Source organism: Phaenicophaeus curvirostris, chromosome 17, assembly GCF_032191515.1.
Source record: "Phaenicophaeus curvirostris isolate KB17595 chromosome 17, BPBGC_Pcur_1.0, whole genome shotgun sequence".
NCBI lineage: Eukaryota > Metazoa > Chordata > Aves > Cuculiformes > Cuculidae > Phaenicophaeus > Phaenicophaeus curvirostris.
Genome location: NC_091408.1, coordinates 209,817 through 235,632, shown reverse-complemented (window position 1 = coordinate 235,632; position 25,816 = coordinate 209,817). Strand labels below are relative to the sequence as shown.

At 44.0% G+C, this 25,816-nt stretch overlaps 2 protein-coding genes across 2 annotated transcripts in view; one reads left to right on the top strand and one right to left on the bottom strand.

Moving 5' to 3' along the window:
* Window positions 1–25,816, top strand: part of C17H12orf43 (chromosome 17 C12orf43 homolog) — a 27,533-nt gene extending 1,717 nt beyond the window's left edge. Inside the window, exons 4-9 of the mRNA XM_069871240.1 lie at window positions 379–452; window positions 741–831; window positions 1,208–1,585; window positions 20,507–20,634; window positions 22,221–22,413; window positions 23,634–25,816. Coding sequence (XP_069727341.1) covers window positions 379–452; window positions 741–831; window positions 1,208–1,562 — 520 coding nt within the window. The 3' untranslated portion in view covers window positions 1,563–1,585; window positions 20,507–20,634; window positions 22,221–22,413; window positions 23,634–25,816. The remainder of the gene's footprint in view (window positions 1–378; window positions 453–740; window positions 832–1,207; window positions 1,586–20,506; window positions 20,635–22,220; window positions 22,414–23,633) is intronic.
* On the bottom strand, window positions 2,896–18,831 carry HNF1A (HNF1 homeobox A). Its single transcript, XM_069871439.1, has 10 exons — window positions 18,497–18,831; window positions 11,496–11,695; window positions 10,444–10,630; window positions 9,903–10,141; window positions 8,973–9,130; window positions 7,250–7,451; window positions 5,809–6,000; window positions 5,399–5,520; window positions 4,960–5,101; window positions 2,896–4,393 (listed from the first exon to the last, which is right to left on the bottom strand). The coding sequence occupies exons 1-10, from the start codon at window positions 18,829–18,831 to the stop codon at window positions 4,266–4,268; spliced, it is 1,905 nt and encodes a 634-aa protein (XP_069727540.1). The 3' UTR covers window positions 2,896–4,265.

Below are 25,816 nucleotides of genomic sequence, written 5' to 3'. Positions count from 1 at the left end.
GGTGCCTTAGCACTTTCATCATTTAAAGGCCAGTATGAGAATCTTTTGTTTACTCTTACAACCTAATCCAGTACCTGATTCAGGGTTGTGCCAGCAGTAAGCCTCTGACTTTATTTAGTGTGTAAATATGGCCCAGAGAACTAGAATTCCCATTGTTTAGAATTGTGTCTTGCAATGCTGCCTTTAAGTCAACCTTGTGGCACACCTGGTTAAGGAGAGGAGATGTTGTCTGCTCTGGAAGCAGGGAGGTGAGATGACTTCACTAAGAAAAAAGTAAGAAGCTATGTAACATCTCCTTGTAGTTGTTTCCTCAAAATACCCAGCTTTAGCTTAATTTGCACAAACTTGTTGAAGATCTGACTAGGGGGTTTTGTTTAGTTTCATCACTGTCTTGAAGGAGTCATCACCACCTGCTCAAACTTCTGTGCCACGGTCTGGCTCTGGAGATGATGGTAAGTTCTTGTCACAGCTGTTGTGGTTGTTTTGTGACATTGTTAGTTAAATGATGACAATTGGGATGGATCCTACCCTGTACCACCGGTTGTGCATCCAACTGGCTAATAAGCATTCGCAGTAGAGAATTTGTTTGGTTAGCACAGGCTGTTACTTCAACATCAAGGTCTCTGTGCCTCGTGCCTCTCACAGTGTAAGCCCCTAGCGAGGCTTCACAGGGAGATTGCTGTTGATTGCTTTCACTTCTTTCTTGTATTGTGGCTAGAATTCCCTTCTACATATTCTAGGTTTTCGACTCTTCTCTTCCTCTGTCCCAGGAGACTGTGGGAAATCCGAGCCTTGCCCTGCAGCAAGAAGGAAATTGCCATCTAGCTCCAGGTGAGGCGCTATCATCTGCATTGCTCCTATTGCATCCCACGTTTCAGAGGCAGCTGGGACTTTCCCAAGGGAATAGGGAGCTGAAAACCTTGAAGTGTGCATGACTCCTACATTTGACTAGAGCAGATTTTTGTTTGTTTGTTTTTTTGGTGCTGGGGAACTAGAAATTTTTGTGAGATTTATTTTCCATTCTCATGTATGTAAAGAACACCTCAGCCTTAAAACTGGTTAAATGCTAACTGTAGGTATCGCTGTCTTGGAGCCCCACGAGGTGTTTATCAGGAGCTCATATATTAGATTACTGTGCTGTTTGTGCTTTGGGTAAATTCAAGGCAAAAGCCTAGCGTAATTTCCTTTCCTTTTGTTATCTTTTCAGTGACATGGACAGTGACCAAGAGTGGCAAAGGTACCAGGAAGCTGCTGTGTCAGCCACAGACATTCTGAAGCAAAGTGCTTTTCCTGCACTGTCCCAGGATTCCAGCAGGGATCAGAGCCAGGGTTATATAGAGCACAGCCAGAAAAAAAAGAAGAAAAAGAGAATTAGGGGGGAGAACAATATTCAAGAGAAAGTAATAGACCCAGCAGAGTGTGACCAGGTCAGCAAAGGTTTGTCGGGGTTGGTGTCTGCAAATGGACAGCATGAGAGTCAGGTCAGCAGTCACACAGAAAATTCAATGTTGCCAGGGGTTGCAAAGAAGAAGAAGAAGAAGAAGAAGAAAAAAAGAGATTGAAGACTTTGCTCGGCAAATGGCAGGTGATCATGATGGATAAAAGATACCGGGGAAAAAAAAAAAAAAAAAACCCAAAAAACTGAAAAGCTCAGGGGCCTGAGAGTCCAATTAAGTGACTTCCTATGTTGTTGGCGTCCACATGGGGAAGGGAACGTTGTTCTAGTTATCTCTGCTGCTGCTTATGCAGACGTAGTGTTAAAGGATTAAATACTGTGCACAGAATTGCCTGACAGAGGGATAGAACTGTAGCTGGGTCCCTCCTGGTCTGTTCATCACATCTTATGTCCTGAAGAAAGTCTGTGAGGCAACAGGTGATCAGTTCCTTTTTTCCTTTGCTGCATCCTAATGCCTGATAATAACAACTCTGGCCTGTGGGCAACTCCTTTATCAAAAGCAGCCTGTCGGATATCAGGGCCCACTTTTTTTTTCCCTCTGATAATCATAACAATCTGTTGTTGAAACCTGCCACGTTACTAATCCCTCTGTAATCTGTGCTTCCCCAGGGCACCTACGTATACACGGTGTGCGCAGCAATCTTGTTTCCAGGTTGTTATGAATAGGTAGTTCTGTTCAAGTCATGTCTGTTGAAATTTCTTTTCATGTATAGTTTTTTGTATGGCATTTTTTGGTTTAGTCCTTATTTTAGTTGATTATGACTTTTGTCTCTCTGAAATACAGTGAGTTTTGGTAGTGTTCAGACTGGCTCTAAGTCTATTTATATTTTAGTGCCTGTATTTCAGGAAATTACCTGTTATTGGACCATTACACTTCTGGTTTAAAGGTTGTTTGGGGTTCAGTGGCTCCAACTTATTGTCCTTGTTCAGGAGACCAGAAAGCCAAATTAGAAAGACCGAAATAGTAAAATGTTGCTTTTTGAACGTGGGAAAGCCCAAGAAGTTTTCTTTCCTGTTGTGAGACCCTTGCTGGTTTTTAATCAAGAACATGCAGTTGGCATCCAAAAATGGAAAAAAAACCCCAAGTTAAAATTGGCTTCTAATCTGGCTGAATGTGCCAGCAGAGATTATTTGTCTTAAAGCCAGTTAAGACTTCAGAATACTGAAGCTGGCACCCAGGGTTTCAAAGGCAGAGTGGGCTAAAAATTATCTTTTGGCATGTTTTATGGTGATTATGCTAACTGAAGTTTTACGTATATGTGAATGATGCACATGGGAGATAGAGAAACAATTCTAGGATAAAATTCCTTGGAGAATCCAGTTACTGAAATCCGTTTCTGGTGGTTGATGGTGTGTAGAGAAAGATTGCATCAATACAAACTATAGTGGTCATCTGCAGTTTTGAAATTTCTAGACATGGTAGTGGAAGAGTTTGTTGGGCTTTTTTAATTCTCCCTTGTATCTTAACCTTTTAAGGGCCTCAAGCACTGCCTAGTCTCAAGAATATTAATTCACTTCACAGGTGAAAGAACAGCTCTATTTCAAAGCTCTGTTTCAATCACAATGACAAAAACATGTTAACTAAGGCTTTTTTTTGTGTCTGGCTAGTGACGTATCAGTGATGTGATGGTTGAGAGTAAATAGAGAAGAGAGGAATATTTAGAAAAGGAATTATATAAGTAGATCCTCAGAGCTAAAAACTTGCACTTAGTGCAGGTAAGACTCTTAGACCCCAGGGTAATTATTTGCATATCAAGAACTACAGAACCCAGCCTACAGGGAGGCTAAGAATGAACCGTGCTATCTAAAATGAATCCAGGCTGGCATTATAGAGAACAGCTGAAGGAACCACCACTCTTTGAGGAGCGTGGGAACCTCTCGGGTGCTGTGCAGTGTCGGGAGCCTGTGGCGAATGCCATCCCCCAGGTCATTTAGCAAAACTTGAGATGAGAATCCACATAGATAGTGCAGGGAACCGGGATCTCCATGCTGCTGTTAGACTTTAATTTCTGCATTTAAAACAAAGCAGAGCTATATCCAAAAATAACCAAGCCATTTCCACAAGGATAGCATGATTTTAGAGCCGGTCATTTTTAACTGAGAATGTTTGGCGGTCTTGTATGTAATTAAAGGATTTGTAGCTTGTAGTCAGTGATCGCATACTGACAGGTTTGTGCCAAGCCATTCCTGAATCTGTTTCTTTGTGATTTTCACTGTGCTCAGGAACCACTCTTGCCTCCAAGATGCTGTTATTTCTCATAGTTCCCATTGGTGCTTATTTACAGCAGAGCAGGTGAGTGTTTTAGAGATGGAGTCACTTCTTTGGCAGCTCAGATTTGCTTTTTGCTGCGTGGTCAATCTGGTATTGGCAGGCTTGTACAGGCCCAGTTTGATGAAGGCTGAGCAGAATGCTCCCACCCATGCCCTGCTGGCTTTGCCATACTGCATTCAAATCCCTGTCTCAATGGGATTTCTTCTTGGGCAGCCACAAAAGGGCATCTGGTCACTCTAGGCTGGCTCATGGGGTTTGGGTTGGCTTGTTTTTTTCAGGGGCAGTCGGTTTTAGCAGTGTCAGCGGGTTTTAGCAGTGTCAGCACCATCTTTTCATGGCTTCTGTTTTGAGCCTGAGACATCTTCTCTTGGTGAGGCAGCTGAGTAGGGGATTTGCATGAGGCAGTAGGGGCTGGAGGTCAGCTAAGCACAGTAGCTTTTCCTTTCCGTGGAAGGCAACTGTGACAGAGATGGCAAACAGTTGGAGTTGCACCTGATAGGCTGGCCGTAGCAGTCACCCTGGAGCAAGTTGTCAGGATTACTGAGTGGAGGATGCCATCTGTGTGGAGATGAAGGTCTCGATGACATTGTGAGTAGATGGCAGCAGCTGGCTATGGCTGTTGGTGGAGTCGGAGCTTTGGTACAGCACCAGGCTGCTGGAGGACACTGTCAAAGGCACAGGCAGATATTAAGTACAAATTGTTATTGCAGTCTCCTTTTCATCATGCACATGCTCATAGGGTCATAACTCCTTTTCTCTATTTTGTGTGCTGCTGTATAGCTAGCTTGAGTCTAAAGCTAGCATGCAAACATTGAGGACGACAACCTTCAGAGAGTTTGGTTTTGAGGATTCTAGTTGATTAATATCCTAGTTCTTCTCTTGGAACTGGAAAGGTCCAAGTGGAGTATCTTCATGAGAGAATCTTGGGCTTTTCAGCCCTGAAAACTGCCCACGGGGCTGGGCATGCATGGACACCGATTTTGTAAAAAATTTTAAGGTTGTTTTCCTCTCTATATTCTGAAGAAGGGTCACATTTCCCCAGTCTGGCCTTATACAGACTGCAGCCTGACTCTTTTCCTTGTATTGGATTTTCAAACCCCCAAAGACACCGATAGAGCCCTCATAGAGAATTGTGAGCCCCAGTTACCATTTTCTAACTGGATTTTACAGTGTTGGCAAGAGAAACTAAGCAATATGTGGTTTAAGATATAACAGTAGCTGCTGCTCTCACCAGCAGGGCTTGAGGTGAGGCGAGGGCCTGGCTGAAGGTGCTGGATAGTTGTGTCTTGATTCTGTAAATGTATTGTTGGCACCTGTGACACTGGTGTGTGCATCCCAGACTCTGTGTGGGTCTCTGAGTCAGATGTGAAAGCCTAGAGAAAAGAAAGTTAAAAGGGCCTGGATTCTGCATCCCTTCTACCAGGCGCAAGAGAAGAGCAAGCAGGCACTGTTTCCAAGGAGATTAAATCCTCCTTGATGATGCAGTGAAGAGCTTGCTGTAATGCCTCCAGTATGGCAGCTAGTACCAGCTAGGCAAGGAGATAAGAAAGATCGTCCTGCTGGGATGGCATAGACTGCACACCCAAAAACGCTTCAGCAAGCAAGGAGCTACCTGCAGGCTGGTGCAGCTGTAAGGTGGGGGAACAAAGGCACATGCTGGAGGCTGTTACCTGTTTAGTTGATGTCAGGTTAGTCAGGGTGCTGAGATTGGCTGTGTCTGTTATCACCATGGTTTGCGGCAAGAGGCCTGTATGTGTGTATTGGGCCACTTCAGACTTGGGGCCATAGAGAGCTGTGCATGAAAGAAAACAAGATCATGTGGATGTGTAACTTTGCATGAGACCAGTTTGGCTGAGTTGTTCTTCTCACGCATGTGGCCCTACTGTCTCTCTCTGGAACAGTGGGAGTGGAGGGACAGTGGGGTGTATGTAAGAGAAAAATAATTGCATAATTAGACCAACAATAATAGAAGGGGAAAATGGAGTGCTGCAAGCCTGAGCACCCAGCAAGTTCTCCAGATCTGAGTCTTTGTGGGGTTTGGTGTTTTTTTTGGTTTGAGCAAATAAGTTCCCATTCTTACCTTGGGGGTTCTGTATCTGTGCCATGGTAGCCATGAAGGGGCTCTGGTTGATGTGGCTCTGGACCTGCTGCATGAGTGGCTGCTGGTAGGATGGGTGCAGCTGCTGGGAGAACTGGACAGGCTGCAGGGTAGTAAGGCTGCTTCCCATGCTGTTTATTACAGGAACACTCTGGGGCTGGGTTGAGGCTAGGCCTAAAAAACAAGCACTGATGACAGTCACATCATGCTGAGGGAGGAGTGTGGCTCCTGCAAGAGGGGTGTTTGAGATGGCCATCATGGCAGGCCTGTCATCACAGGTTGATTCAGGATCCTGCTTTTCAGGTGTTCCCTTTGTTATCTGTGATTATGAATGGATTTCATGCCTGTGAAAACGAAGTAGGAGTGTGCAAAATGTGCAGTGCAGACAGGTACCACCCAGATACCCCCCAACTTCTGTTGCTCATTCCTGCAGTTCTCATCCTGGTGAGCCAGTATAGATCCCTTTCCAGTTTAGGGATAACCTGATAGTTCCACTGGGGAGACCTTGCTCAGAAGTAAACTCAGGTGATCATCTGTGTCCAGTTAACTTCATTCATTTTCTGTGAAGCTGCTGGCAATGGGGAGAACTGAGGTGGCTGTTCAGCCACATGGAGCAGAGTTTAAGCTTGTTTTGCTTGGGCTGCCAAATTACAGAATCTGGACCAGTGAGAAAGAGGCAGAAGGTTACACACGTTACTCCCCACTTCCTGCTGCTGTCCAGATCCTGTTCCTGCAAATCAGCAGGACTCCTCAGTGCTGAGAGCACTTTTGTTTGCACAGAATTAGAATCCATATCATAATCCTTGGTATAAATGAGGAAATAGAAATTAGATCGCAATTTTCACCATGGAGCAAAAAAATGCCTCTGTCTTCCTGGGAAAAAGGTTCAAGAAGACAGTATATATTATTTTCCTCTATCTAATGAGGTGCACTTTGACAGTAGACTGGTCTTGGAATGAAAATAGATCTTATACAAGTCCAGAAAAGCTGTCAAAGTGAAAATTGTTAAAAAGCTCAGTGATTGTTGTGGGTTCCAAAGGCGTGTGCTACTCTTCGCAGGAGGCAGAGCGGGATGTTTTGTCTTTCAAGCACTATGAACATGCTTTAGTTTTCTTAGTTCTATTTATATCTGTGAGATGCAGAGCAGCAAAACAAAGCATTGGCATGGGAATAGATTGTGAAAGTTCTTTGCTCTTAAGACATGAGTGTAATTTAATTCTAACACGATAAGGAACATCTGTCCCACAATTCCACTGGTCCTTGTAAGTAGTGCTGCTGAAGATCCTCAGTGCTTGTGACAGTTTCCTCAGGTTCCTATCAATGCCAGCTTATGTTTCTGAAAATGAGGCAGGCAATTCTAACAGGTACAGGCAGCTCTTTATCTGGATCTTGATAACTAGAGTCATTACGGAACCCTACTTACCTATCACCAGGGTGGAGGCACCTGTGTTGGTGAATGCTGGTGCTAGGGATGAAGTCTCACCAGCTCCAATTGCCATTACGCCCGGCAGTGATGCCATGATGAGGTTCTGAGTTTGCTGGCTCAGTGTGTGCGGACTTTGCTCCAGGCTGTGCAAGGCAGTCAGGGTGCTGACAGGAGGGAGGGTTGCTCCAGGAGCAGAGACCTGTGTGGAGGGAAGACTGTGAAAATGCCATCTGCAGTGGATTGAGTATGGCGAGTCCCAAAGCTGTGATAACGTCCTTCTCCCTCTTCCTGACTGCTCTGACCCCTTGCTATCTAGAAAGACTTCCCATTTGCCTGTCTGTAGTTCCACTGTGCTCATCAGTTAACTAGCGAAGATTGGGTGTTGGAATGCCAAGAGTAAATCCTGGCTGAGTGAGATTTTAAAGGAGTTTCTGAAAAGCTTCCTTCGACCTTTTTCTCATACAGTGTGTTCTTCGGGCCATGTTACTGGCCATTCCTTGCTGTTAGAGAGGAAACGTACCTGTTAGGTAGAACAGGACTGTTCTGTGCTCCAGTGTCTTGCTGATTCAGTCTGTCCTTGAGTCACTGAGGAATTATTAACTTGGCTGTTTTCTCAGCCTCTAAAAATGAACCACATAACCTGTATCTATGCTCTAATGGGATTTTGGGTCTGCAAGGGCTTTTGGCCCTTTGTAGTTGAAGTACTGTGGAACAGCAAAAAAGCATTCTAATATTTTGACTGATAGAAAGTTCAATGCATATTATTTTTCTCTTTTTTCATCTTCAGATAAAAAGCTATAAGGAATCTTTAGGAAGAGTAAGCACCAATGGACTAAATATTGGGGCCAAATCACCTTGCTATCAGTTTTAGAAGACAGCTGTAGAAGGTTTTCAGCACCTCATGAAAGACTGTTTTTTTTTTTCCTTCAGGAAGAGACCAGAAAGCCAACAACATGAGTGACTGATGCGATTTAAATAATACTCATGGCAAAATTAACTTTGCCTCAGGCCAGCGTGCACTAATGCAGACTTCTGACAACCTCTTCCCTGTAAGCAAGGGAACATATGCAGACTGAAAATGATCAGTCTTGTAGTTCTAGTGCTTTGTTGCTAATTATGTGGGAAAAGGCGTAGTCAAATCTAAAAAGGAAATTTGCTTTGAGGAGGCAGATTGCTGCAGTCCAGATATCCTGAACATGACTCAGTGGTATGTGCTGCATTACAGGCTGTTGGTCTTGATTTTTGCTGGTAAGGTAAATACAAGTATGGATCTCTGTTCTGTTAATCCTACTGGTGTCTGATCAACTATCTTGAGGTGCATAGAATTCAAATGAGAGTTGGAGATGAGGAGAATCTCACTGGGGAAAGGAGGAGAGAACAGGATTTCCAGGAAGGAAATCACATCATACCTTGAGCTCTGTTTTGGTTTGGTTTGTGGTTTGTTTTTTTTTTCAGGATAGACTGTTTTGATTGATCGTAAGGAAATGGCTATGCTGGTTTTCATGCTGTAATACCTGCCCTTGCCACAGTCTTGAGGGCATATGTTTCTCAGGACTGCTCATGTTATGTGGTCAGTGCAAAGTGACTGTGTAACATGTCTGTTGGAAGGTGGTTTTAAGACTATTCTAGGAAAAGATAATTCCTGAATGGTCAATATAATGACCACAGGCAGAAGATCTGATGTCCTCCAGTTACCAGAACTTATATATACATCACTTACCAGCTTAGTATCTGTGCTTAGTAGGTTCTGGCTGGGCTCCAGTCCAGGGGGGGAAACCTGATGCAAGATGGTTTGGGTGGTCACCATGGAGCCATTCCCATGGTGGTTGCTGCTGGAGGACTCTGCCTCGCTCGCTGGCTGCTGGTTGTACCTCACCCCTGCATCACAACAGGAGGAAAACTGGGTGTCAACTGAGAAACTTTTTCAACTATTAAATCCAGCTTCCTTTGCAGGCACTTGCCTTTAGATGTTTAAGGCAGAGACAATGTGGGTGGTAGGGAAGCTAGGAGAACAGGCATTCTTGGCATCCTGCCCTGCCTTTGATCCTCAATTTGGTGCAGCTGCTTCCACAAATCCTGACAAGGGAGCAAGCAGGGTTCACAAGAAATCCCTTATGATGTGGGTGTAGAGAGCAGAGTCTTGGCCAGATCATCTCCTCCCACAGGGAGAGCAATTACCAGCTCTGGCCTGTGAAGCTGAAAAAGCTGTGCTCTTTGGTAGAGAGTGACCTTTCATGATGCCTGAAAACTCAGTCAGAAAGCCTGATGTTGCTGACGTATATTAGAAAGAGTAGGAGGCATGCACATGAGTGAAAGGATACAGAACTGACTTGTGATGGCAGCCAGTAATGACTCCTTGAAAGGAGATAACTGCTTGCCAGCTGTGAGGGAGCACAGGATGTCAAAGAGTAAATGAGGAGATGTGGCTGAAAATTTTGTTACTGAACCTCATGCCACCTCTGCTTTTCTAGCCACTCTCCTCACTTGGACAAATGGTCTCTGTCACTGATGCTCTTCCCTTCCATCAAGTGTACTGTTTCCATCTGTAGATTCTCCTCCTAAAGGGGTGGACTTGGGAGATAGTTTTGGTGAGTGAGTTTGGGTAGGTTCACTTGTGCCTCTTTCAGATCTCCCTCGGGATTTTTCTTACCGTGGACTTTGCTGGGTGAGAGAGCAGATGTTGGCTGGAGGGAGGAAGAGTTGTGAGGAGTTAGAGAAGGAGCAGAGGTAGGCTGCGGTCCACTGAAGGTGTCCATGGCCAGCTTATGCCGGAAAGCCTCCTCCTTTCTACGATTGGCAAACCAGTTGTAAACTCTGACCTCTGTCACCAGGTTTGAGCCCAGCCCCTGGGCCTGAGATGGGGAAACACCTCTCTGAATGCACTCTGCTCTGTTGGGGGAAAGCACAGGAAGAACCTTACTGAGTTGGCCTTGGAGTAAATGCATAGCCCTGAAGCAGCTGTGTTCTGGACACTGTGGGAGGATCCTGCCAGGTGTGGCAAGACATGAGGCACTCCTGATCCTTTCTGAACAGTGAGTGCTCAGTTGTGGCATTTCACTCAAACGTGTCTGGTGTCAGTGGTGACAGCAACTGCTGTACCTTTATCCTGCCTTGTACAGGCTCAACCAAACCAAGCGCATGGAAAGGGCGGGCTGTGCCCTTCTTCCTCAAAGCCAAACACCCATCTTTACCTGTTGCATTCTTCTACCAGTGCCTCTCTCTCTTCTTTGCTGGGGTTTTTCTGTCTCTCGTAGGCTTGGAACAGGATCTGTTGTGAGGCAGGACCCCACTTAAAACGGTTTCTTCTTCCCTTCTTGGTGGGTAGGTCATCTCCCATGGGCTCCTCTGTCAGAATGCCCTGGCCAGCATGTGTGAATTCTGCAGGCACAAAGGGGTAAGGGAATTTGCTTTCTGTCTTTTGGTGTCTAGCAGGCCTGGTGCAGCTTACCCTTAGAGAACATCTTGTATGAGATGGCAGATTGAATCTAGATGAGGTAGAAATTTCCATAATCTGCTAAAAAGTATAAGATGTTCCTAGCAGGACCATGTTTACCTGAGCTTTCTCTTGCATGCATTGCCTCTCTGCTCCCCCCGCGGAGTAAGGAAAGCAAATGAAGCTGAATTCAGAGTAAGTAGGACTGCAGTGCTGCTCTCTAGAAACATCCAAAGGCCAAATTTTGTCAATCATTTTACTTGCAACCCACAAATGCATAATTAAAGAAAGATTCCAGACAGACTCGTGATGTTGAAGCACATGCTGCAAGCATGTGTTTCCAGTGGGTGAAGTAAAAGGGCTTGGAGGGTGTGAGGCGGTAGCCAACAGTCATTTTTTCTGAGCACAGTAATCTGCTGCTTTTTGCAGCTAGAGTAACCGTTGCGTTAGCTGAAAGTGTAAAAGCCCAGTTCACAGGCAGACATTCCGACTCTGTCACATGTCCACTACTCTGCTTTAGTCCGAAGATGGTAACAGATCTCTAATTTCAAATGGTGAGTATTAGTTTGGTTCTCTGCTGCCAAATGGGGGGGGATGGGTGAGGGCAGACTTCTTCACGAGGGAGTGTTTTTTCCATGGACAGTTTGGTTCACCTCACCACTGAATAGTGACCTAGATTCCTCTAAGCTTCCTGCTAGAAGTGGCTTTTCCTTCCATTTTTCCTTGATAAAAACAGAGAGCTAAGACTAGCAAGGAAGAGCAGAGGCCTTTATGAAATAGAGACAGGAGAACAGTTGTTGCCATACTTACGCTGGGCCACCTCTCGCTGCTTGCGGACGTACCAGGTGTAGAGGGCTGCCCTTTTCTGGGTTTTCATAGGAGTGCCCTTGTTGAGGTGTTGCGAGAGGTGAGATTGGTTCAGACCAGTAGTGTCCACCACCTCACGCTGAGGGATGTTGTGCTGCTGGAGGTAGGATTTCACCATCTTTGCTACTCGCCAGGGATCCTCTCTGGAAGGAGCAGAAAACACTTATCAGGAGAGAAAGATTTAATGCCTGCACTCAGCAGACCTGGATTCCAGGGAAATGCAGTAGTACCTCCTGAGATGCACCTTGCATGTCAGTTGTCACCATTGCGTTTGGGGCGGCCAGGGCACTAACTGGCTGCCTAATGGAAAGCTGTTTCAGTGTGGTACCTTGTTCAGTTTTGACTCTTCATTCAGGGTAAAAATTGATGTTAGAAATAAAGCACAAAAGATGTAATGCTAGCTTCCTTTAAGCTCTTCTCTGTAGGCACTTTGATCTCCACTTGGAAGGGGGCTCTTCAGTTGTCACAGGAATTTCCCAATACATGGCCATAGTCGTTGCTGCCTGTGCTTGTTTGGATGCAAGGTTTTGATGTGTTCTGTCTAGGCAGCTGTCATCCATCCGTAAACCATGAAAAGCGCTGACCAGTGACATGAGTGAGGAATGGACCTTCCTGCTAGAAAGTAATGTGAATGTAAAGCATTTTTGCTGCTGGTGAGAAATGGTCTGGGGAGGGAAGTGATGATGCATTTCAATATTCAGTTGGGTGTTTTGTGACTATGGATTTCTTTTTTTAGAGTTGACATCTCTTTTCCCTTTCCCTACATAGCTTTTCTCCTCTATCCCTTTTCTTTAAGGCGTAGGTAGTTGCAGTGGTGTACATAATTTTCCAAGACACATTCATTGTGATATTAGGCTGAACATAGTTCGTACCCTGACTCTTATCCAGATTGTGTTGCCTTGCAGTGATTCAGGAAATGAAAACAGGCTTTCTTCATGCCATCACCTGATAGCTATGTATGCATGTGTATACACTAAACCATCCAGGATTATCTTCTTGCGTGTCTGCCATGTGTTATTCATACACACTGACTCGCATCTAGATCCACTCAAGCTTCTGAATCCAAAAGAACAATGGGCTAACCACTAATTCTGCCTATTGCTACCCTCCTTTAGATTAACAGCTGAGAGAATAGGCTTATTTGAGACCTACTTACAAAACCTGAGAAGCTAATCTGGTTCATGATTTCATAATGACTGTGAATTTCTGATTTTTAGCATCTCCAGTTAGAACATCTGTGAAGGCTGTTAAGGAAAATAGAGAAAGCACAACTGACTTCTTTGAGTGTACTGGTTTCACCAGAGCTGAAAGTTGCAGTAGAAATAGACAGATGTGAAACAAGGGCAGTCCAGATCCAACAGTGCAGGAGCCTCTCTACAGCAAAAAACATTGACTCAGTTTTAACAAGGAACATCCTTCGGTGTTGCCTGTGTGAAATGTCTGGTGGAAATGGTTTGTGTGCTGTAGAAATACGCTGGTGTCACATCCAACACCAGCATCAAAGGAGCAGTGGGGGGAAAAAAGATACCTTGGGTTGTGTAGGAACTGTCACAAAAACAGACAGGTCTGAGCAACAGGCAACAGCCGTACTGTTCATTGCTTTGTTGACTTGGGAGGTTGCCCGACACTGCAGAATGATAAAGGGGACAAAGTCCACACCTGTTCTTGCAGTACAAACACCCTTATCTCTGTTCTGTGCAGCCTCTCTCTCAGTGGCAGGATAGTCCAAGGAGCAAGCTCCGCTGCAGTTAAAGTGTGACAGAAGCAGTGTCAGTTACAGCTTTCTCAAGAACCTGCCTTCTTAAAATAGGAACATTTGTTTCTCTTCTATGATGGAATGCTTGCTATAAAGGTTTCTATTTTCAAGCTTCTTCCTTTAACCATCTTTGTCTTTCATAAGCCTCAAATTGTGCTGGGCTTATGACAGCTTTTCTCTCTTCAGTGTGTTTGTTTCCTTCTGCTGTCCAAACCAAGGACCAGTCTCTTCCCTGTGTATTGGGATAGTCTACCCAGCACTTGCATCTTGAGTTAATTATACAAGTCCCTAAGCAAAGGAGAAAAGGCTCTGTCTTGAAACCTCTGGTCTCTTAGATCTGAGTTCTGGCTCAAATGGGAAAAGGAAGGACTGCGTTGCCACAGATGGAAACCTCTGTTATGTGTTGATTCCCTTCCCACACCCCAATCATCAGTCGCTTTTGTTATCTCTGTCAAAATCCTCACTTCTTTGTGATAGGAATAAAATAGGAGGTGTCAGTGAGTCTCTTCTCACAGTGGTGAGAGCCCTGAGGTTTTGCTGTCTTCTTTTGAGACAGAGCAGGGCGCTTTGTGAGGCAAAACAGGCAGAGGAATTGCAGGACAGTATGATTCCATAGGGTGGTTGTTCTGTACATCATCAAAGCATGGGCTGCAGTATCAGTGCAGCAATGCCTTTAGGCCCAAGGCCTCATCACAGAACAAATGGTAACACTTGGTCAGCTGAACCGTCACCCAAATACATAGTTCCACCTGTAGAGCCTTCACCATTGACTAAAACACCATAAGTTGAACCCTTCACTCTTTCAGTGGTGGTAAGACTGCCATTGACTGTCAGAGGGTAGGATTTCACCCTAAGCGTAGTTCCCCTGGTTGGAGTTGCACTAAAATCTCAATTGCTTCAGTGAGTTAGAACTGTGGAAATGGGTCTGCCTTGCTCAAGCTCTCTTCCTTTATCTCCAACCCTGTACTCTGCTTTTTAGCTTCCTTTTTCTCCCCAGATGCAAGCTGTGTCCCCGTTCCTCTCTTGTTCTCCAAAGTCTAATCTCTGTCTCCAAATTCTTCTCACATCATTACTTTACTCCCCTCTTCCTAAGTCTTGCTCTCTTGCCTCTTGTTGCTTCTTACCATCTAAGCATAGCCCCTTGCCCTGGCTCATCTAAGCCACAGGGACCTGGGTCCTCTCTCCATGCCAGCTTCCCATTTTCTTAGTTCTGAGGTCACTTTTTAAGGGCGTTTTCACCTCCCTTTTGTTACCTGAACAATAAGTAACCCAGGTAGTTAGTTATAAACTCAAAGGGAACAAGAGGCTGGTTGATAATTTATAGCAACATCTCAAATTTAAATGGAAAGTAAATATCAAGTTGTTACCATTAAAGAAAGCCCATTTCAGGGAGCTGGAGATGTAACATTCAGGGGACCTTCTCCCTTCTTCACTCTTTCTTGAGTTTTGTCTTTTTTTCCCTTGTTCCTTTCTTTCCCTTCCTCTTCCTCATTCTCTGTCTCCTTTCCTTCTTTCCTGTTCTTAGATTCTCAGGCAAGAGTCTCCTTCATTCCCTTGAGGTGGCTTCTGAATTGCTGCTTTGGACCAGACCTTGCTTAAACAGAGGTTCAGAGCTGTGAAGTACTCGGGACCATCCTCTGGCCCTTTACTCTGGAGCCTGCTAGACAACCCTGACTGATGTCAGTGCGCAGCCTGGAGCCGGGCTAGGCAGAGAGCAGGGAAGGTAAGACCGTCCTAGCAGGGTTCCTTTCTATTGAACTCGGCCTGCTTTGCCTCATCTTGGTTTATATGTGGAAAGGGAAGGGGTGTGGCAGCTTCAGATTCACCAGCTAGAGCCCTTCTAAGACACCATTTACACGGGGCAAAAAATGGAGCTTTAGCATTATATCTTTGTTTTCTTCTTTCCTCTGGAAGACACACTTTTATCCCTGCCTCCAGGGGAAACGTGTTGCTTATCTCAATTTCTCTCTTTCCTAATGGAGTTTCACCCCTTGTCCTACAGGTGAATTGTTGCTATTCCTCTCTCCATTTGCTGTACCTGCAGTACTATGATCTGTGCCTTCCCCCAGGGTAGCCTCCCCCTTGCCTTCGACTCTGGGGAATATCTGGAAATCACTCCACAAAGCTCTGTCTCCCTAGTGTGTTATTTATTCTTTCTCATATGTGCAATTTATTATCTGTCTGAGCAATCTGGAAAGAACGTTATTATCCAATTTGTAAATTTATGGGAGATTAGTGAGGCAGATTGAGGGTTAAAAACGGAACAATGTTAGCTCCTCACTAGAGAAAGCTTTGTCTGAACTGTCTTTACCCGGTGCATTTTTTCTATAGGGACAAAACCTGACCAGTGCCCACAGGTGTACACAGTCGCATGGGTCTCTCTTGTCTACATCCCATTTTACTCAGCTTTGACTAGTGCTTTCCAGACTGTGGTTTCAACTTCAGCAGACCTGTGAGGACGCAATCCGTCTCTTGGTGCTGTCATTTTCTTCCTTTTCAGCTCCTGGAAAGCCTAGCAACAAAAAATTCTGATTCTACTTTATAAGCAATGTCTGCAGTTACCACAAAGACTTTCTTGCATCATTAATAGGTGCCCACAAGTCAATCTATCTGTTAAAATGTGGTCCACAGTATTAGACAAGGAATTGTTAATAATTCCCAAAGAGGCTTCTGCCTGAAGTCAGAATTGCCATCATCTGGGTTCTGGATTTGAAATCCTTGTGTAGATGCTGAAATAGCTTTGCAAGCATCAAGTTTTACTTGCAATCCCTGGATGTCAAGATTCTTACTTGCCTTCCTTTTATGTGTTGCTGGGAGTAATTTCTATTATAGACTGTTCTGCCCTGTCTTACAATACTTATACTATTTTAAGGACATTACCTTTAGGCGTCTGTTAATGGAAAGGTTTGTTCTTCAAAAGGAAGTTTATTAGTAGCTAACAACTGCTTATATATTACCAAACCCTGATACTGGTTCAGATGCTTTGAATAGATTCTCAAATACACAGTTGCTTTTTTAATCTCTGACCAGAAATTTGAAACACATCAGTACTGTCTTCCTACTGTTTTCATTTACCTTGACTAATTTTGATCTGTCATATTCCTCTGTAAGTACACTTGTGTTTTTGCTGAATCTGAGGCTTCTGGTCCCCTTCATTCTGCTGATCAGAAAAAGATTAATTGCTCTGTCCTGAGATAGAGAGGACTGATGAAAGAGAAGTCTGATGCTTCAGAACAACACTTTGCAATTAAGGCACAGTGTGAGGCGTAGGAGACCCTGGTTCTTTCCTAGTCCTCTCTGTTCTATCTTAGATTTTTAGGTAAGCCATAGAACTTCTCTGTACCTCAGTTCCCATTTGTAAAAATAGAATGCTGCTCAACTGGAGAGAGATCTGAGGCTCTTCAGCAGAAAGCATTCACATCACAGGTTTTCAAGGGAGTTTCAAGACCATTGTTCTGTGGCTGGTAGTAAGCACAGGAAAGACTGGCAGCAAACTCCTGGTATAGCAGGGGAGATCAGAAAACAGAAATCATGCTGAATTCCCTTCCTCCATTTGCCTATTCTTATTTCACAGTGGATGGTACGTCAGTCCTGTTTCACCCACTCATTACAGAAAATATGACAAAGCCAGGTGCTCTTCAACTTCCATGGCTTCCTTTGTGGAGAGATACATGATAAACCACTGGGAGTTAATGATCAAAAAACTTATCAGTGTCTTTTCATCTATAAATTTATAAGACAAAAGAGAAATAATAAAGCCATTAGATAATTAGTAACTAGCCAGGGCCCGCCCGGTGCCACTGGGCTCAAACTAACCCAAGACCTGTACGCAGACTCGGGAAGGTGAGAAGATGACAAGGATGAATGGAAAAAATAGTGGACGGGCAAAAGAGGCTTAGCCAAGAAGACAACAAAATGTGAGGAACAGTAGCAGAGAGAGAAGTGAGGAGAGAGGGCAGAAGTGTAAAAAGAATGGGGAAGGAGGTAAAGGGAACAGAGGAGACTAAAAGTTGTGACAGAGCTAGAAGCACAGGAGATACCAGAGATGTACTGGGCCAGAAAGAAGACTGAATTATTGGGAATGCTTCCCCCACCCAGGTAAGAGCTGATCCAGTGAATTTTCCTGTGTTGGGTATTGCGGAGTCATCAACTCCCAGTCTGCCAGGGAACTTTCTTCTCCGAAGTATTGACAATCAATACTAAGTCTTGCCATGCTGTTTTTCTAGCTCTGGCCTTTTGTGGTGGGATTCAATGTTTCCTTCTTGTTGTTACCTTTTATAATAATTCCCTTTGCACCTGGAGGGGAGTGATCAGAAAGCTTGAGAAAATCTCTAGATGGATTTTAGTTTTAGCGGCTATTTTAAGCGCATCTTTCTGTGTTCTGTCAGCTTGTCATTTCAAAATGCCCCCAAAACAGACAGGCAGGAATCCAGTTCTAGTGTACAAAACCAAATTTGTGTGGCAATAAAACCTGTAGTTGTTGCTGTGTAGGTACTTTGTAGTTGTGATGGGCAGTGGATGGTAGAAGCAGAGTAGCAGAATCTTCTGCCCAGGTTTTAATCTCTGCATCTATTTCGGGTGTGCTCTTTCTACAAGAAAAATCACCACTGAAGTTAGGAGAACTTTGCACTTCTGAGAATGACAAGAATAAATTCTTTTGGTTTGTCTTAGACCAATAAACTATAGCAAAACCCAGTGAAACTAACAATATTAATCTCCTTAAATATAGGAGGAAAGCACTACATCTTCTTTACCATACAACCCCAGATAAATATAGCACCAGCTAAGAGTGACAGATTTTTTCTTTTATTTTTTTTCGTTTCCCAATAACTGAAATTGTGAATCCTATTAAAAAATTAAATCAAAAAAGCTAACGTTCAGTCAGAGCAATGCAAATTATAGAGATCTTGGACTATTCTGAAGCCTGATGATATAAGCACTTCAAATACATATTCGGACTCTGTGGCTCCCTTCATGCATTTTGAGTGAGATGAAAAGAAAGGTCTGAGCATTTATAACGAATCTGAGGAGTGTTTGGGAGGCTGCTAGCCCTGGATGGGTGAAGACAGTCTCTTTGCAGCTAGATCAGCTGTGAATACCAGGGTTGCTGAGCAGAAAGGGAAAGGAAAATAGATTTAGAGGGAGAGTGCAAGAAAGCAGCAAAGAGGAGCAGCAAATCTGTCCTTACTGTAATAGTCTTTCCACCACAGCCTTCTGGTGAGCAGCCTCCTCAGGGCTCAAGTTTTCCAGCTCCTTCATTATTGGAGGGGTAAATTCCTCCCCATCATCAGAGGTTTCATCTTCTGATAACCTGGACTCCCCCATTCCGTTGGGGAGGTTGGGGATGTCGGGGCAGGGTTCCCCTTTCTCTGTCTGGAGGGCATTGATAGCGCGCTGACTTTCACTCTGGAGCACGTAGGGTTCCACTTCGCTCAGCGCCTTGATCAGGGTCTCCTTCGTTAGCCCCGACTCCAGCAGTGCTCCCAGCAGCTCCACTTGAAGATGACTCAGCTTCGAGACCATGGTCTTCAGCTGGCGTCTCCTGGGTTTGAATTTCAGGTTATCCTGTTTCCAGCTTCCCTATGCCATGTTCCTGAGGTAACACGCCCGACTGTCAGGAGAGTGGGCACAGCTCAGCCTCCCGCCTTTACGCCCCCCCCAAAAAAACCCCAAAATACAAAATTGAGCCACTTCAGACCCCCCACGACTGTCCTGAGCCAGTGCTGATAAAGGGACCCTTGGCTATCTGTTTACATTGGAGCAATGTAAATTCTCCAAGGTTCATATTTATCTGTGTGCTTAGCAAGTTACTGAACTTTGGACTTCAGCACCGCAGCAGCAGTTCACAAAGTGCAGAGGGAGAGAAGGCAGGGGGAGGGGGAAAGAGAGGAAAGCAGAGGAGAGAAGGAGGGTATAATGAAGGGACAGAAGGTCTGCAGCATGGAAATGTAAGCTATGGAAATAAAACTAGGAAAACAGGGATGGAGAAATGCGGCTTCTTTTTGGCCCCGTTAGTTTTAGAAAAGGAAGGAGGTGAAGTACGCAAAAAGAAGAGGTACATTTGACTGTGCGTGGTTCAGGAGAAGCTGCTGCCATTGGAAGAGTGCAGAGCCTGCCCAGAGCTCTGGCAGTGGCGAGGCTTAGCCAGCCTCTGCCAAAGGCTTTGGGCTCAGAGAAAGCAACACCAGTGCTTCACCAGCATGTGTGCAACCCCCATCAAGGAAGCGTGACCACTGGGTTTATATGAATGCTCCCAAGACTTGGGGGATATTCTGGAGCTCCAGCAGACTTATGCGACAGAGCATTGAGTGCTGAATGACTTTGTTGCTTTTGGCTTTGGCTTGCTGGGTACCTTGATATGCAGATACTAGTACCTCTGTTGCAACTTGCTATGTTTATTGCTTAATTGATGAGCAGGAGCAGTGTACCCACGTAACTCGGGGATTACAGGGCTTGCCCCACTCAGCTTGTGATTCAGGCACATAATAAAGCATAGCCCTGGGTGTTGGTTCATGCTGGAAGTCCCTGCCCTGTCATCAGTTGCCCTGTTTCTTCTGAGAAGTGCTCTGGGCAGGCTTGTGGTCACCGTTCATCCTCTGCCTCCGGCCCCCCTTGATATGCACCCTGCTTTGAGGTTCTACTCCCATCTGTTGGGTGACTTCCTAAAACCTGCATGCTGGCTCAGCTGGAATTGTGTAGTGCAGTTCTCAGGGAGTCCTTATGACTAAATTGTCTTCTGTAGTCTGAAAATATGTGAATAAATCTATCTACCTTGAGTGGCTAAATTAGGGAATAAGGTGATGTGCACATGTGAACTTGATGCACAAGCATCTCACGCAGAGGATTCCTTGTGTGATCAATAGGAGGATTTAAAACCATTGTCTAAATGAAAGTTTCCTAGGGCCAGCTACTTGTCTGTCCTCATACACTCCCATCAAGGATAAGCTAAGTGGAGTCTAAGTAGGACTGTCCCCAAACTGAGTGATGTCCCAAGACAACACTGCAGAGTGACCTTGGCCCCTGTTTCCTCTTTGTGGGCACTGTTAGCCATGCGACAACATGCAGAGTCAGCAGCTGCAGGACAGAGCTCCTTGGCAGACAGGACCCCCTCCTCCCTCCAAGCACAGCAAGCTGCTGTGGGGCTGCTGGGCTGACCCTTTCAACCAGGACTGCTCCTAACTTTTTGCTTTTGTTTCAGATGGTGTCCGCACCCACAGTACCAGGTTTCCTTGCTGCGGTTAGTTCAGAAAGCTCAGATGAAGAAGACTCTGGTTTTGTGTGGCTAAAAAGTAGTAACAATTTGGAGTCCATGTAAAAACATTTAATGTAAGAAATTTTCATGTGAACGTTAATGTAAAAAGATAGCTTCAGTTTCTAAAGATTTTTTTCTGTACTCTTAAAAAAGAGTATTTAAAGACTGGTGAGCTTTTTTGCATTGTTCTATCAATGTTTTGATACAGTTTCAATGCATTTTATTTTTTATTGCAGTTTTCCTAGTTTCCTGCCTCACCATAGACATGTCAACACCAGTGGCCAATAACAGTCATTGTCAATTGTAATGGCAGTGTCCAACCACGACATGGTTTCTACATGATGCGTCTTTATAATTCAAAGTCTTTGCAAAGACAGACAAAGGATTGTGGGCCTCCTGCAATATACTGTGTTACTTATTTCTGTCTCTTTGTCATTGTGATTTTTTTTACCTAAACGAGGGTGGAAAATATTACCATTGTTCTTGTCTAAAAGATTGTCCAGTCTATGTTCTGTAAGTATCTATACATGAGTACTTGAGGGGGGGATGAGGACACAGACCATTACGTTTAGACAAAGAAGAGCAAAATTTGCCAAGGGAAGTTGTAAACAGGAAAAAACATAGCAGCAAATTATCTGTTTATTATTGTCTGGGTTCAAGAATTCCTTATGCACCCACAAGTCCTGCTGTTGCTGCTTCTGCCTGTTGTGAAAACCTTCAGCTGCAGAGGCTTTTATGACAGCCTGTCTTTAAAGCAGTGAACTCTGAAGTCTATAAAACCAGAAATGAACATCTCTTTGTATGTTAGGACCTCACAAAATGCTGGATGTCACTGGGTGTCATGTGGAGAATCCTTAGCTGATTATGGAAACCTTTCAAATACTAAGGAGGAGCTAAATATTCTCTCGCTTTATCCTGTGAAGGGCTTTTCCCCTTAGTCTATTAGAATTGTTCATTTTAAACTGTAGGAGCCTGGACAATTAACAAAACAAGTAGTAAACTTCTCCACTGTCAACTTTCTGTTCACTGTAACCTGCCAGACAGTACTAGTGACTGGTTAAGCACTTCATGAAGCATTTCAGATTCTTCAGTGCAGGAAAGCCAGTGAGATTTTCAGTGTTTCTTAAATGTTACAAATGGCCAGTGGTCAAACTCTTCTGCACATTAGCCAGCACCCCAGTTTTATATGATGGCACTAAGAATTGCAGTATTGGATTTCTCAGGTTACTGCAAGGGCCATAATATGTGGTTGTAAGGTAACGAGAATAGCAGAGGTCAAGGGTGGAAGCTGCAAAGATTAACCAGCTAGATTATAGCACTATCATAGAGCGAGAGCTAAACTGTAGAGTGCCGTCATCCAGATGGGATTCTCCTACAACTGAGTTGTCCTTGCGGATTTTGCCTTGAGGATGAATATTGGAAAGGGAAGGTCTCGGTTTTGCTGTACCCATTTTCATATGCTACCAGTGAATAGGATATGTTGATTTCTTTAATTCCAACAGTTTGCTGGGCCATGACTTATTTCTCAAGTCACCCTGATTAATGTGATCTGGGTAGTTGTGATAAGGGAAACTTTTGAAGTGAAGACACTGAGTGCCACCTGCTTATTTTTCTCATGTTTGCAGCACTACCGGTTTTGTTCTGTTTTTTTTCTCTGCAGAATTGGTTGCTTTTCCTTATGTGGAACTCATACGGTGGTTGAGACCCTCCAGATTCAGTGCTTCAGTGATGGGACATAAACAGCTATACAACATTAAACTGGTCAGCTTCATAGTACACTCGGGAACAATGTTATATTAACACATCAGTTTGGATGCAGACTGGAGAAATATATTAATTAGTAATCACAAGAGGTATGATTTCTATTTTATCTTAATGGCCAATTTAATAAAGATTATTTAAACATGTTAACTTTGCACTGTCTGATGTACACTTAAATACAACTTCTATGCTCTTTTTTTTAATTATTTCCTTTTCACCTGAAGTAGCAGACAGTCTGGTATCACCATACAACAGCCATCTTGTAAACTGGGCTCCTGTCATTCTCCGATATCCTTCCAGGCAAGGATGTCTTGGGTTCCTCTAATGGAATTCTGACCTATTGGTAAATAATAGTCTGGCTTGATTAACTTCCAATATAATATTATTAATTATTCTTACTTTAGACTTACTGGAAGGACAGCACAGTCCTGCAAAGATGGAAGGCAGAATAGACTCACAAAGCCTGAACTTGTAGTATCAACACTATTTTTACCTTTGTTTTCATTTAATGAATCATATCCATTATTAAGTGGACATGATGAAAAATATAGTAATTTTCTGGGATAAAGCCAATGTAATGTGGCTTCAAGGAGTGTACAGAGAAGGAAAAAACCCTAAATATATTTATGATAAAGATGCTAGTGGAGGGAGCCTTTATACTTCCCTGAATACGGTGGTAAAATTGCCATTGGCAAAAGAAACAGATAAATGGTTCTTTTAATAATTCTTTACCATTTTAATGTTCTTCCTGCTGAGACTGCTAAATGCTTTATTGGCCTGAATGACATTAACATTGCCCCCTCTTTGAAATGTGAGAGCTGTTATTATAACGTTCACCTTTATTTCTCTGGCTGGGGAAAAGAAAGCTATGCAAGTACCAAAACTGATTATTATTTGTACATTAGGAGCTTAGTCCCAAATGGAACATGGGTGTGTGGAAAATCCGATATAATTGTCATTTATATGTTATTTTCTCAGGGTTGAATTTCAGCTACTTGTGCAAACCCCATGTATCTCAGTGGGAACAGACTCACTTGAATACGTGGCTTTAATGTTCCAAAAAATATACCCTTTAAGTTTTAATTCAGTAGTCGTTGTTGTAAATACGTAATTATAATTGGAAATGTGATTTTACAGAGAAGGAAGCTTTTTTTATTCATTGGTGCCTCTGTCTGTGCTTTCAATGGTACAGCCAGCAGCAGAACCTAAACTTGCAGAGCAGAGAAGGGGGCAGGGCAGTAACTTTCTCCTCAACACTGTTTGCAGGATTCGGTTTTGTTCAGAACAAATGTCTCACCCTTTATTTCCACAGACAACACTGCTAAGCTCTGGGAGCTCCAGCTGAACTGAGGCTAAGGTGCAGCAGCCACTGAGAACCAGCCTGGATGTGAAGCTAGAAGGCACAGCGTGACAGTGCCATGGGGCACCTTGGGTTTACATTGTAGGCTGTCTCTCTCTCTACATTCCTCTCCCTGAATGCGGAAGTAGGACTGTGTCCTTCTTCCCAGCCATCCATCTGTTACCCCTGCCGCTTCCCCTTTTTCTCATCACGGCAAGAAACTTGGAGGGCGGGACCAGCTCTGGAGCACAGTTACGGAAGGTGGTTCCCACTAGGTGGTAGTGTGTTTCTCCCAAAACTGATCAGGTTGACAACTCTGCCTGTCATGCCCTTTCCTGAAATGTGAAGTCTCTACATGAAGCCACATTTCAGCAATTTGGAGGTGAGGACTCCTTGCAGCCAGTACGTTTATCTGTTTTTAATCTGCCACACTTGCCTCTGGGAGCTGCCCTTCCAAACATAATAAGAAAAAAAAAAAAAGAAACCACCTTGGTTTTGTTTGCTGCCAGTTTTGAAATACCTTGAGAGGTTTAAGTAATGCATCAGTCTGCATCAAATGGGTATTCTGGAAGGACTTTGTAATGTCAGAGGAAACTGTCACTGAAATTCAGAGTAAAGCTCTCTCATAGGTCCGAAGAAAGGTTGTACAAAAGATACAGGGAGAAAATTATCTGGGGAACGCAGTGCTCCAATTTGCAGTAAGAGCATGTGCTGGCTCTGTGAGTAGGAATAAATTTCTCCTGTGAATTCATCCCACTGCTATCCTGTAATGACAAAGCAAGCTTGCAAAATCATTTAGTAGTCTAGTCACAGTCTGAGATGCTGTGAAAAAATTTATTTTAATTGCTCATCAACTATAAATCATTTGTGCCAAATGAATGTGCTGGAAATTTTGCAAGACTGAGAAATTGGAATCTATTTCAATAAGGACACAAAGAAGGGACATTGATTCATAGATATCAATATCAGTTTTACAGTCTATTATCAGTGAGAGAAAAAAGAAAAAAAAGCTTAGTACTAAGACAAGACTGAGGCAGAGATTTCTCTTTCCCTGTATTGATTCAAAAGGATGGAGAGGTTCTTTTCTCCTCTTGCATTTACTGTCATAATCAGTGGAAAGGATAGCATAACAAGGCATCCCAGAGACACTGGGGCTGCACCGCAGCAGAGTGAGGATTCCAAGTTATTTGTCAGTTTTCCAGTTGTTACGGTAGATTTTTCTGCTGTGCTGAGGGATAATAAAGGCAGGGACCTTCTCTTCTTGTGCAAGTCCTAACCAGAGCCTAAGCATTTCTTTAACAGGGGACGTGTGTCTGTGGGAACACCGGAATTTCCACCCAACCAACTGACTGGGCTATGTATCCTACAGCTCAAGCTTAGGAGCATGACTAACTCCTCTTGCCTTGCATCTTACCTTGAGATGGGCACAAGTACTGTGTATGGGGTGCAAGTTGGAAGGCCAAGAGGTCAAACAGGGGAGAGAATTTTTCAAGGTAGTCCAGCCTGAGCTGTTTGAGAGGAAATGTTAGCACTACTCAACATTTCATCCTTCCAGCATACCTAGCTGTGACTGACCCCAGCAAGGATCCCAGTAAGCTAGTCAGTCATGGCACTTGGAGTATTTCCACCTCATAGCTGATAAATCCGATTCTCAAGCAGAGTTTAGTAAGTGGGTAGTGCACTGATTACTTCTGAAGCTCTAAACGTCATTCCTGTCTACACGGTTAAAGGGCTGTGAAAAGCACAAAGGATTTGGATGCTGAGGTGTGAAAAACAGTGTGTGGTTTCAACACATAAAGATACAGGCAGACGTAGCAGAACTCTTCAAAGCCCAGCACCGTCTTTCTGCAAAGAGTTTAACTAAAGCACCAGAATCCCAGTCATTCCTGTCCCTGAGACAAGTCAGTCTGTGTTGCATATGCAGCATCTTCCTTCTGCAGTACCCCAAAACCTCAAGTGGGGGAAAATGCTGCAGTTCCTCTACTGACGAGACAGAGCTGGCAGAGATGAGGGGAGCCACCCTAGACTGCTCAGACAGCTGGCAGCGGAACAGAGAAGAAATGAGCCGTTCTCTACTTTAAGCCTGTTTCACAACCACGCATCGGCCTAAGGTGTTTTTTCTATTTGAGAGAATAAACAAGATGGATAAAATGGAA

Excerpts from the sequence above, each read along its gene's own strand:
- HNF1A (XM_069871439.1), bottom strand. The coding sequence starts at position 18,831 with ATGGTCTCGAAGCTGAGTCATCTTCAAGTGGAGCTGCTGGGAGCACTG. Across the intron at positions 7,452-8,972 it reads TAAGCACAGATACTAAGCTG|GTCTCTGCTCCTGGAGCAAC; the intron begins GTAAGTGATGTA and ends CCCTCCACACAG. Across the intron at positions 4,394-4,959 it reads CCTCACCTCAAGCCCTGCTG|TGTCCTCCAGCAGCCTGGTG; the intron begins GTGAGAGCAGCA and ends TGCCTTTGACAG.